Genomic DNA, 13,321 nt, shown 5'->3' on the forward strand with positions numbered 1-13,321 from the left:
CGATTAATTTTAATGTTTATCTCTTTATATGAAATTTATTTAGTTATCTTATTGATTTATTCTTGTTTAGACCCTAAGTCGAGATCATTGATAAATGTTCACAATTATCGAAAATAAGTTGTATTTAAGGTGTGATAAAATTAGCTTGTATATATTACAAATACTTGAATATTTATTAAATTAAAATTATCGAGTTTAATTCAATCAGATATCTCGAAACTATTGCTTGTACGATAAATGTTTCGTTAAATATCAAAACATTCTAGTTGAAGATTAATATTTTAGTACTATATTAACTGTGAGATGTGATGTGGTAGTTATTCATCTCATCTTTTAATCATGGGATCGAAGATTCAATCCCCGCCCATGAGAATAAAATATATTTTATGATTAATCGTTTAAAAAAACATCTATGACAGGATTAATTACATTTATCAACATCAGATATATTGTCTTTAATAAAAAAATATTATCACATCAATCAAGTTATATTTGAGTTATTCATATAATACTCACAAATTTATAATTTGATCTGTGTGTTTAAATATACTACACATCACATTTAATTTGACATTCAATGTCCAAGTTATACTAATCCTTTGAGAATTCAATCAGAGTATTTCAAACTTTAAGGACCAACATGAAATCAAAATCATGATTTGAGGATTTTTCATGAAATTATCCGAAATTATCAATTTCAACATTTCATACTCTGTTCTCCACGAAAAAACCTTATAAAAAAACGGTAAACGCCCATCATTTCAAACGTCAGTGCCGGGCCCCGGTAGCCTTTCGATTTTCACCTCACAAAATCCTCCGAGCTGGCCGGCCCCGCGCGTTTTCTTCTTAACCTGCACCACCAAAACGCACCCCCTCCACGTCCCTCCCTTGTAACTCTGCGCTCCTCCGATTGTGCGCATGGAGATAACCTACGCATCACCCAGTTCCCGCAACTTGCTTCCCTCTTCCACCACCACCGCTTCCAGATCCACCATGCCGGCCCGGCCCGTTAAAATCATCACTCTCCACCATCCCGACACGACGTACGGCAGCCCAGGTGGCTTCGGCAGTTCTTCTTCTTCTTATTCGTCTTCGTTTTGGTATGACTCCCTGTTTTCTGGAGTCCGGGGGAAGATCAAACGGATGACGCTTATTGATTGGATCGAGATGTTCCTTCCTTGTTTCCGTTGGATTCGGACGTACAGATGGCGGGAGTATTTCCAGGTTGATCTCATGGCCGGTACCACCGTTGGTATCATGCTTGTTCCTCAGGTGATTCCTTCTCTCTCGCGAAATTTAAAAAAAGACGGATTAAACAACGTATTATTATTTTTATTCGTTTATTTGCTGTGAAAATGAAATGGAAAATGCAGGAAAACGGAAATTTCGCCTTTAATATAGCGTATTTTTTCCGGTTCTGTCAACGTAGCCTACTATAACGAACTTCTCTTTGGATTTTTTTCCGGTTAACGAACTTTGATTTTTTTTGGGGAAAGCAAAACCTTACATCACCACCATCGTCGTTATTATCATCATTATTTTTAGTATGATTTGAAGCTAAACGGAGTTTTAAATTCTGCTTGTTTGCTGTGAAAATAAGTATTAATGCTATGTAATATTGTATATATATATATATATATATATATATATGTGAAGATACTAAATTTTTTTTACTCATTTTATTATTATTATTATTATTATAATTATTATTATTAAAAAATTATTACAAACAGGCCCAGATTGAACCGGCCCAATTACAAAAGACCCAACTGGCCTAAATCAGAAACCCTAAAATCCAATTAGGGTTTTCTATCCAGCTGCCGCCGCTTTGCTTCTCCACCGTTGGATCTAGCATTGATCCAACGGTCCAGATGGCGCCAGACGAAACCCTAGGGTTATGATACCCTAGGGACTACACCAGGTGCCGCCGCTCCACGTCGCTCCAGCCGCTGCCACGCCCCAACCGAAGGCTCCAGAAGCTCCAACGCCAGCCGTCCACGTTATGGCTATGGGGTGAGTTACCACTTGGAGTCCGGTGACTCACCGAAGGGTATTCTTTTACCCGGTCCGATGGCCACACCGGTGATGGCTATAAAGCCATCACCCCATCTGCGAAAAAGAAGAAGAGAGGAACAGAGAGAGACCAGCAAAAACAGAGAACAAAAACAAAGAACAATAACCCACAATCCGCAGTAAACCAAAACAGAAACAAAAAGAAAGGAAAGAAGCTTACCGAGGAAGCCACCGGACCTCTTCAAACTTCACCAAAACCTTCGAAAACCGAAGGTATTTATTTAGATTTGCTCCGATCGGGAGCTATTTAGGAGAAAAGAGCACCGGAATCGTCCTTAGGACGGTCCGATCTACCTAATGATGTAAAAATAAAATTTTCCGGCCACCGGATGCGGTGACCGGCGGTGAGGGTCACGGCGGCAGACGGTTGCCGTCAGGTGACCGGCTTCCCTCCGATGAGGGAAGCTAGAGAGAAGGGAGAGCTTTTTCATTCTCTCTCAGTTAGAGAGAGAATGAAAAATGGAGAATGAGAAAGCTGGCCCGAAGGGCCAGCCGTTTCTGGCTTTAAATAGCCCTTCCCGAACGACGTCGTTTCGGGGAGGGCTATTTGTGTAATTATTAATAGTTAAATCCTTTCCGCAGTAATCCTAGTTTATAAACTTTCCATTTTAGTCACTAAATCGAGTTTATAATCCTTTTAATTCGGTTCTTTAATTTCAATTTTATTTATTTTAGTCCTTTATATTAAAATAATATATATAGGGTAAATAACAGATTTAGTCCTATAATTTTAATAATTAATATTTTAATCTGAATAGTATGTTTTAATTTATTTTATTCTAATATCCGAATTTTATATAGTTTTATTTTAGTCACTAAATTAATAAATAAGAAAATAGCATGTTTAATTCCTATAATTTTGATTGAATTAGGTTTTTAATTTTAATTTACTATAATTTAGTCAATAATTTTAAATATTTTTATTTATTTTATTGCTTTTAAATATATAGTTCTAATTGTATTTTTATTATTTTAATTTTACTTGTTTATATATTTAAATATTTTTATTATTATTATGTAGTCATAAATATATATATAATAAATAAATATTTATTTATTTTTTAATAAATTATTTTTAACATTTATTTTTCAATATCGAAGAAAAGGACAGTCTTAATACAACTGGATGTCCTATTCTGGTATTTTAAAATTAAATATTATAAAAAAATATTATTTAATTTTATTCAAATTAATATTTATTAATATCAAAGAAAAGAGCTGTCTTAAGTCACCTAGAAGTCCTTTTCCGATATTTTTAAATATTTTTTATATAATTTTGAAATAATAGGATTATAAATTAAATATATTTTGAATTTTTAAATTTTTAATAATAGAGACAATTTATAATTAAAAAGTACCAATTTTGGGCGTTGTAGGGGTGCTAATCCTTCCCTAAACGTAACCGACCACGAATCCTTTTTTATTATTAAAAAGAACGAATTTTTGGTTATAAACGTAGATCAATTCATTTTTTAATTGATGTTTTCTTAAAACTCTTTTAAAAAAATAATTTTTAGGTATTCGACCTACCTGACCCTAAAGGCCGATGGCGACTCTCAAATTATTTTCAAAAACCATTTATTCACATCAATTTTCCCGCCAAATAAATATTTCGTACCCGGACGAAAACCGGTTACGACAATATGTATTAATGCTTTTTTTTACTCCTCTATATGAATTCCTGGACTCATATATTCTACTATTTGTTAAGAATATCAAGTGGTATATGGATTATGACATGGGGTTTTTGATCGTCTATTGACTTTTTTCAACAGGCTATGTCATATGCAAAATTAGCTGGGCTTGACCCAATATATGGACTCTGTAAGTTTCTACCAAATCAAATTATTCTGTATTCTGTTTATGCACAAGAAGTTTGTCATGAATTAATGGAATGGTTTTACAACTCAAATTCACACATTGTTGCGTATATTTATTGGTAAAAGAACAAAAAATGTGGACTAAGAATTCAGAAGTACTTGACCTCGCTCATTTTGTTTTTATTATATGATATCATGTCAACTACACATGGTATTCAAACAGAGAAATGCATTCTCAATATATTATGATATTGGAAACTTCATTGTTGCTATTGTTGAGAATATACCTTTGTTTGGGAAGTTTTTATGTTTTATGACAGACTATTGTCTTCTTAAACATTGCCACGTAGAACACAATCCATTTATTTTCAGTCTTGCTCACTTTGACTATGTGGTTTTGGCCATGCAGACTCTGGTTTTGTGCCAATATTTATCTATGCCATATTTGGATCATCTCGGCAGCTTGCAATTGGTCCAGTTGCATTGGTATCCCTCCTGGTCTCCAACGTGTTAAGTAAAATTGCTGATTCATCAGATGCATTATACACAGAACTTGCTATATTGTTAGCACTGATGGTTGGTATCCTGGAATGCATAATGGGGCTATTGAAGTAGAGCTTATCTCTTCTGTTATCCAAATTTTGCTTTTGCTTTAACATATTCCAATAAGTTATTTGTGTACCATGCAATTACTTGTGTTCATTCCAGCTATCTTAGATAATTTCTCGGAAAAACTATCTCCAAATTGGATTCATAAGCAAATCAAGTCAAGCGGGTATTAAGTTTGTTCTTATATGGACAAGATAAAGATGAATTACTAACGAACTATTTCACTTTGAGCTTACCCTTTTTTCTAATAGGGTGACAGAACTAGGGAATGGGGCTTTCGCATTTTGTGACTATCATACATTTTTTCTGTGACTTCAGTACGGTTATTCTGCATTAGAAATGGAGAAATGGAGAACTATAATCTAGAACATCTTTCAGCATTATGTTACAATTCATTTCTCTTCCATTCCCCATGCCTATAAACTGGGAAGTTTTCATCTACTTTTCCAGGCTTGGATGGCTCATTCGTTTCATTAGTCATTCAGTGATTTCTGGTTTCACTACGGTTTCAGCCATTGTAATTGCTTTAACACAAGCAAAATACTTTTTGGGGTATGAAATTGATCGAAGCAGCGAGATTGTGCCAATAATCAAGAGCATAATAGCTGGAGCTGATCAGGTATTCTTTACATGCCCAAGTGGTATTTAAATATGTTTATTTTGATGCATTGATTAAAGAAGGCATTATACTCTTCACTGACATAAACGGTCATCTACACTTCTTGAATACATAATTGAAAAATTCTTTCCAAACATCAATAGTTGCCACACATTCTAACCATTTAATAAAATTTTGCCTACTTCATCTTGCAATGGAAAGAGTATTGAACTCTTTTCACCATTTACAGTTGTTTATCCAACCATGCATGACATTATCATAAAACCTTTTCTTTGATAGATCACAAACTATAGCAATGAATTTAATTGCAAAGGGTTTTGGATTTGGCCTTCCTTTTTGTTGAATTTTCTGTTAATTGCGCTCTGCTCTTTTTATTTGGTTGCATTGTTCATTGAAAATTGTAATTGGGGAGACAACCACATATTTTCCTTAAACTTTGGTTAGTGTATTGTGCATTCTGCTACAACTCATTCATTCCTTTGTTTAACCTCAGGTGATGTTTTCATTTTGTAGTTCTCATGGCCCCCTTTTGTAATGGGGCCTGTGATTCTCGCTATGATTCAGACCATGAAGTTTCTGGTACCAGAGCTCTTTGTTTCTCTCTTTCTATCTCCTTTTCCACACCCAACCCAATATTCCCTTCTATCTTTCTCTTTTTTTGGAAGGAAATATTCCATCTTTCTCTCAAAAACGTGTTCTCTCTTTTCATTATAAATTCGATGTCATTTGTAGGGAAAATCAAGGAAGCACCTGAAGTTCTTGCGAGCAATGGGTCCCCTTACAGCAGTTGTTCTTGGCACGACTTTTGTCAAGATATACCATTCACCATCAATTACTTTGGTGAGAATGATGTAAAGTAAATTATATTATTGGGTATTAAATTAGGCAACATAATCATAAGAGTAGCATATCTTAGCTTAATTAGTTTAGTCAAATGATAATTGGTGCTTATGTTTATATGAAAAAGGCATTCTCATAGCAAAGCTAATAAAAAGTGCTGTGGTGTTGATTTAGGTAGGAGATATACCTCAGGGCATTCCCGGCTTTTCCATTCCTAAAAGTTTTCAATACGCGACGTCTTTAATTCCAACTGCGTTTCTCATTACTGGTGTAGCCATCTTGGTAAGGAATTATATGAATCATTCTGCTAATAAGAATGCAAGCTTTCAATTAGAGTTGTCTTGTGAGTTTGTGAGTGCTAATGGTAATATGTCATTTTTGAGTTTTAGGAATCTGTTGGGATTGCCAAAGCATTAGCAGCCAAAAATGGGTATGAGCTGTATTCAAATCAAGAGGTATATATTGAGAAAATGTAGCACTACTCCCTCTATACTTAATGGATGTATTCTTGTCGGTATATATGATGGGTGATATACTACTTATTTTGATGTTTGTGAGGACTACAAGTTCAATGGGTTTCCCCAAAAGGGATATGATGTGTCTCAACTGCATAGCTTAGTTTTAGTGTTGTTTATACATCTAGGGAAGCTAGTAGTAAAGTCTTGTGTTTGCCAAATTTTCTTTGAAGGTTGTAATAAAGTCATTCTTTTCTGTCAACAGTTGTTTGGTCTAGGTGTTGCCAATATCTTTGGGTCATTCTTTTCAGCATACCCCACAACAGGTGAGAGTTCTTCCTGTCCCTATGTACCAACATATTAAGTCTTGATTTAGTGTTTAACTGCTTCTGATGCTACTGCTTTATTCTATTCTTAAGAAGAAGAAAAATTCTGAAACTATTGTTGCAAACTCAATTTAATTGATATTTTTGTTGTACACGTCCCGCTTATGAGGTCAAATCAATACGTCCTAAGAAGAAATATTTGAATACTGACCTCATCAATCTCATATTATGTAGGTTCCTTCTCCCGGTCAGCAGTGAATCATGAGAGTGGGGCAAAAACAGGCTTATCCGGAATTATAGCAGGAATCATAATGTGTTGTGCTCTGATGTTCTTGACTCCATTATTTGAGTACATACCACAGGCAAGTTCAAAAGTTGTTTGATTTATTTATTGGAATTGTTACCATTTATGCTTGCATCTGCCATTATGCCTTTTTTCCTCACCTCATGAATTCGGTAGTTTATGATGTGGGATCCATGGACTCAAATGTTTTTTGTACATTCTGTTTCATTTCAGTATCTGGAGAGACTTATTATGAATTCTAACTATGGGTATGTGCACTTAATCATCTTTGCAGTGTGCTCTGGCTGCTATAGTAATCTCTGCTGTTATAAGCCTGGTAAGTAAAGACACAAACCTGTGTTGAAACATTTTTCAAACTAGATTATGCCGCATGTTAGGCTTTAACGAATTTTGGACCGTACAATATTCTATTTGCAACATGTATTAAATCAACCGGAGTAAAGAGTAATTGGTATCCTGTAAAGTTATTAATCGTTTAATCGTATCTCTGGTTGAATTTTGTTTTTGCTTGTTAATAACTTTAGGTGGATTATGAAGAGGCAATTTTCTTATGGCGCGTAGATAAGAAAGATTTTCTTCTTTGGACAATTACAGCTACTACAACATTGTTTCTCGGAATTGAGATTGGTGTCCTTGTTGGGGTAAGTTCTTTAAACTATCTGTGCATTACTTGTGTTGATTTTCTTTATGCCGATCAACTTTACATTTTTCAGTATTTTACATTTGCATTCTATGATTATGCATCTATAAGTCATTTGTGGAGTTTGCTAAAACATTTTGCCCCATAAACCTTATCAGCTATACTCGATGCTATTGTCCTCTTTTCATCATCAACTCCGAGGCCCAAAGTTTGAGCTTTGCATCATGATCTTAGTCCCATATCAGAGAAAATTTTAATTGTATTTCGGCATTTCAGGTAGGTGTTTCACTTGCCTTCGTCATTCATGAATCAGCAAATCCTCATATCGGTGAGTGGATATGTCTCCTTCACCATGCCTATAATAAATCATCATGTGTTGCCTAAACATTATCTATCAGGACCACGTATATCATATTATCTGTTGTAAAATTATAATTCTTCATCCCTTTTTTCCACTTGTCTACTGGCGTTGCAGCTGTCTTGGGGCGTCTTCCTGGCACCACTGTTTATAGGAACATTGAACAGTATCCGGAAGCATATACTTACAATGGAATCGTGATCGTTCGTATCGACGCCCCTATCTATTTTGCGAACATAAGTTACATCAAAGACAGGTGAAGGTTCATGCATTCCTCGTCACATAAAACTGACTGCCTTTGGTACCTTGCATCAATGAATTTCCTTTGCCATATTTCTTACTGGAATATACTTTTAATTTCTGAATTTGAGAATGTAAATTCAAAAAATGTTGACCCCCCTTCCAGATTACGAGAATACGAAGTTGTGATTGATAAATCAGCGAGGCGTGGACCAGAAGTTGAAAGAATTTATTATGTGATTTTGGAGATGGCACGTAAGTTCTTCATACCATGAAAAGTTCTCATCATGTCATAAGATGATTGCATTTTATGACGAATATCATTACCGGGGTTATTCGAGCGTCCAATGATTTTGGTGGTAGTTCAGTTTCTTATAATAATTCAGATGATCCTTTGATTCGACTGCAGCTGTTACATACATAGACTCGAGTGCTGTCCAAGCTCTGAAAGACTTGCACCAAGAATACAAATCACGGGACATCCAGGTTGAGTACTTGTATCGATTAAACCCCATACATATTTTAACACATTATGATCATTAAGTCAATGTTTCAAGATTCGAACCTCTTGCAGATAGCCATCTCCAACCCGAACCGGGAGGTCCTTTTGACCTTATCAAAATCTGGTGTCGTAGAGTTGATTGGTAAGGAATGGTACTTTGTGAGAGTGCATGATGCAGTCCAAGTTTGCCTCCAGCATGTCCAGAGCATAACAGAATCTCCAAAAGCATCAGATCCATCACATGAAGGAAAAGCGAGTTTCTTCCAGAGATTGCTGAAACAGAGAGAGGAAGATTTATCAGTTTCCGAGCTAGAATCAGGTAATAAGACTAACGAGCCTTCGGATTCAATGCACATAGACCCTCAATTGGAGCCATTGTTGAGCCGAAGGTCTTGAAACTTGCTTGCATCTGAAGCAAAGTCCCAGTTATTGCCATTCTTTTAACAAGGCATTTCCGATATCGATTATTGTTCGATTCTTCACAATGTAGTTTAAGATTAGTACCTAGAACTTCGGCTGTTGTATTGTTATTGCTCTGTAACATGATTTTGTTTTTGGTTTGTAAGTTATTATTTATCAGCTCTGTAAAGCAAACTTCTATGCAAACTTGATTCAATCAAATGGCTATGATTTAAATCTGGTTTTAAATCCGAGCATTCCATTAATCTTTTCTTTGTGTCGAGGTCTCTTCGGTCACTAAAATGGATTCAGTTCAATCATTAGGAATTGTTGATGGTACCAAATAGATTAGGGTGGCTATCGGTGGTTCATTCTTCAGATTTAGTTTGAGAACCTGGTCATTGATCGGTGTAAAAGTGCTCTCTATAAGGGTAAGGTGATTTTTCTGAGGTCGCATCTCATCTTTAGGTCATATTTGAGAGGTTTTATAGTGGTCTTGAGTGTGTTTTAGTCGTAGGGTTATAATGACTACTTATAAGTTGGTAGGTTAAGTGGATATAGTCAAATGATAGAAAATTTGACTATGATAGATCACGTGAGGATGTTGAAAGTCATATCAACTAATTATGTCTTATCAAATGATGTTATATATTCGATGCTCCTCTTTCAAAGATATTCTCTCTGTATTTTTCGAAGTCTCTTGATGTCGAAAATTATATATTTTGCATTCAATAATTATATGTGCGGAAGTTCTTTAACAGGTACAACATGAATGCATTCTATAATTATATATTTTGCAGATCATGGAGTTAAAATTAGTATTCCTGCGCTAAACAGAAGGCCAAAAGAAGAAAACAGTTCGTAAAAGCGCAGAGCACATTTAGTTGGGTAGTTTGTGTCCCACATCGGTGAAGAATAGGAAAGCCAGACGATGCTGGCCCTATAAATAAAAGTCGGGGTGCGTCATAAATTTTCGCCTTAAGCTAATGAGTAAGGAAAACAAAGTGAGCGGTGGGAGCTGCCCGCAGCCGCAGCGCCATAACCTATAAGATGCGCAGGAATTTGTGTAGGGTCATAGGCTGGCTGAGCGTTGACGCTGCGTTTACTGTGCGACTCGTGCGGGCCTACCATTATCGGACACCCAACCCCCAATTTCTAGTCTAATTTTTTTGCTTATAAATTCCAGCATGCAAAATAGGGGTTTATTATTTTGGATTTTGTCTAAATTTAGACATTTGTCCTACTTGCATCTGCTTCATCAAATTAATTGATCGAGGAACGATTATTTTTTAATTTGTTGTATAATGTTAGATTTAAAATAAAATAATCTTTACCACGATATGTTGTTGAAATATTTTAATGTATATATGAATATATTTTATAAATTGTAATTAATTAAAAAATATTTGAAATATATAAATTTGAGGGTACGTTAAATATTTTTGTAATCTCCGATAAGGGTAATTTGATCCGATTTAGAGGATTTAGAGTGTCATATTAAGGTCACCGGAGCGACCGACCATAAAAATAGCGAAAAATTTAAAGCTTTTATTAAAACATATAACTTATAAAATGATTTATCATTATGCAGAAACAAAATAGATTTTTTATACTCGTATATAAAAATAAAATATAATTACATGCCCCCTAATCACATGTACCGTACTCTACAAACAACATCGGAAGAATTCCCTTACTGAAGTCGATAGTTGCACTGATATAATTCTTTTAACCTGCAATGTTGAGTAATAGAGTGAGCTTCGGAAAGCTCAGTAATACAGAACTACCAGATGATGCTGAAGAACGTGTATATACAGATAAACATATATTTTCTTAATGATCCATACATTTACAGACATTTATATTGAGCGGAGATCCTACTAATATTTCAGGTGGTAACAGACATTGAGCTTTCAGTTCAGAGAAATATTTCGGATGTTTAGGTTCAGGAGATCAGAATAAGTTATCTAGTATTTCAAAAAATCATGTAATTTTTCAGATCTTTTTACAACATATATATATATATACCTCCATCCATTTACATCATAAATGTGTAGGTTTCTCAGAACCATACACCCAACCGCACATGCCATTTAGACCCTGAGTACAAAGCCGAGGAGTCTATATATAATCTTCCTCCAACAATAAACCCCCAAATAAAACATTTCTCCGTCGGTAAATGGAGATATCAATAATCAAAACATAATTCAGAACAGATATCAGAACATAATCCAGGTTAGGAATCATAACAGATTTCAGATCAGATGTCAAAACAGAATTCAAATCAGAAATCAGATAAAATATTCATATAAGTAGGGAACACACCAGAGTTTATGGATATTATTTAGAGGGACTGGATAATCTTATAAGGCAGAGAAACACGGATCTTCAGTATGCTAATAGAACGTTGGAATTTTGAATCACCATGGGAAGAGTTCATTAACTGACGAAATCATCAGTTATTCAGAATGTGATTTATCAAGATCATATCTTATTAAGACATTTTTCAGAAGCTTAACGAATCATAAGGGTATTCCGAATCCTTTACAATCTTTGTCGATTGATTAGATTACCGAACAACTCCAGATGAATAACTCCCAGAACTAATGCTTATCGACTGGTCAATTCATTGTCCTCACAGGGTATTTACACTTTAATACCACAAATTCTAGTCCATATATAATCTTCGGAATCATCGCTGAATAAATCTTTCAATGTCTTTATTCCATGTTCACGCTTCCACTGTATCATGAAATACTGACGTGCTTGATTTGTAGTTCATCTTCCATAAGGACAGTACATCTTATAAACTCATCAGAATTTCCAGACTTATCCAATTCACTTACTTAATCATCAGTCATTGAGGTTACTTAGCTTATTTAGCAGTCAAGTCAATTTCAGTTACTTTGGGGTTTTCTAGAGTAATTCAGACGTTTCTGAATTCCGGATACATATTGTACTTTCGTTCAGTTCAATTCGGTCTTTGTGGTTGATTTGTCAAACAAATATCCAATTATTAGTGATGAATGCGATCTAGAGTTGAGTTGAGCTGAATACTTCCAAAATTATCATCGAGCCAAACTTGAGTAGACAAACATGCATTCAAGTAATATTTATGCCATTCAGGTACTGACATATCATTAATGTTGATCGACTCACTTAAGTTGTGTTCTATAACTTTTAAAGGTTGTCCAACACCTATGCTTATTTGGATTCCTTAATTAATCCAAAACATTTTCTTAGTTTAGGCCATAAGGTTATTTTTGTAATTTTGGTGTTCAGTTTTATTCCAATCATTACAGAGCTCAAGGATATCCCATCATTCCTGAGCTTGGTGGTATCATTGGGTCAATTCTATTACAGGGGTATTTTGGTCATTTTACAGATTCAGTGCATTTTAATATTTTTCTTCCGTTCGATCTTACTATTAAATTTAATCTTATCATTTATTTCAGTCCTTTCGAACAATTCTGACAGCAGAATACCCCCGATAAATTATTCTTCAGGTATTTACTCATTACTCGAATATTTTCAGGTCAAGTGCATTCTCAGATTTTATAAACGGAATATCATGAATTTTTCTGTACAAAGACAGGATCTTAACAATTAAATTCGTACTTAATCGAGTTAAGTACAAATTCTCAAAGTATTTCTCATTTAGGGTCAACTCAGACTATTTTATCTCTCAAGGGCATTTTTGTAATTCCTTAACCAGATAATTTCGATATTAGTTCTTAACGAAAATAATTATAATTTAAAGATCCTATGATCAATTGCTTTCCCGAACATTCTCTTATCTTGAAATGATTCCTTAATTGACTCATAATATCTTGCACAAACCCTCTAGGGGTTAAAAACCGGTTATTCGTATTTCCTAAGCAAAATCTAGCATTTCTTAAGCACATATGTAGTTTTATCATATCAATTTATCCTTTCAGAGTTATTAATCAACTTCCAGGGACAATTCTTGACATCTTACAACTTAAGGGTATTTTTGTAATTTTACCTTACCAGAGTATTATCATAATTTCCCATCCAAGTACCTTTAACATTTAACCTTTGATAATATAAAATATAAGACACAAATCCATGGCTGATTTCTTTATCACTAATCATAAACTTGTAATTTAATTCTA

At 34.6% G+C, this 13,321-nt stretch overlaps 1 protein-coding gene across 1 annotated transcript; it reads left to right on the top strand.

Moving 5' to 3' along the window:
- Positions 1 to 918: 918 nt before the first annotated feature.
- Positions 919 to 9,293, top strand: LOC120115446 (probable sulfate transporter 4.2). Its single transcript, XM_039136168.1, has 17 exons — positions 919 to 1,272; positions 3,849 to 3,897; positions 4,303 to 4,504; positions 4,953 to 5,121; positions 5,635 to 5,700; positions 5,854 to 5,961; positions 6,136 to 6,243; positions 6,351 to 6,416; positions 6,682 to 6,742; positions 6,977 to 7,104; positions 7,321 to 7,362; positions 7,571 to 7,687; positions 7,963 to 8,014; positions 8,162 to 8,300; positions 8,451 to 8,539; positions 8,694 to 8,770; positions 8,859 to 9,293. Exons 1-17 carry the CDS (start codon positions 919 to 921, stop codon positions 9,180 to 9,182), a joined length of 2,151 nt encoding a protein of 716 aa, XP_038992099.1. The 3' UTR covers positions 9,183 to 9,293.
- The last annotated feature ends 4,028 nt before the right edge of the window (positions 9,294 to 13,321 follow it).

Source organism: Hibiscus syriacus, unplaced genomic scaffold (assembly GCF_006381635.1).
Source record: "Hibiscus syriacus cultivar Baekdansim isolate YM2019G1 unplaced genomic scaffold, ASM638163v2 tig00110264_pilon, whole genome shotgun sequence".
Classification (NCBI taxonomy): Eukaryota; Viridiplantae; Streptophyta; class Magnoliopsida; order Malvales; family Malvaceae; genus Hibiscus; species Hibiscus syriacus.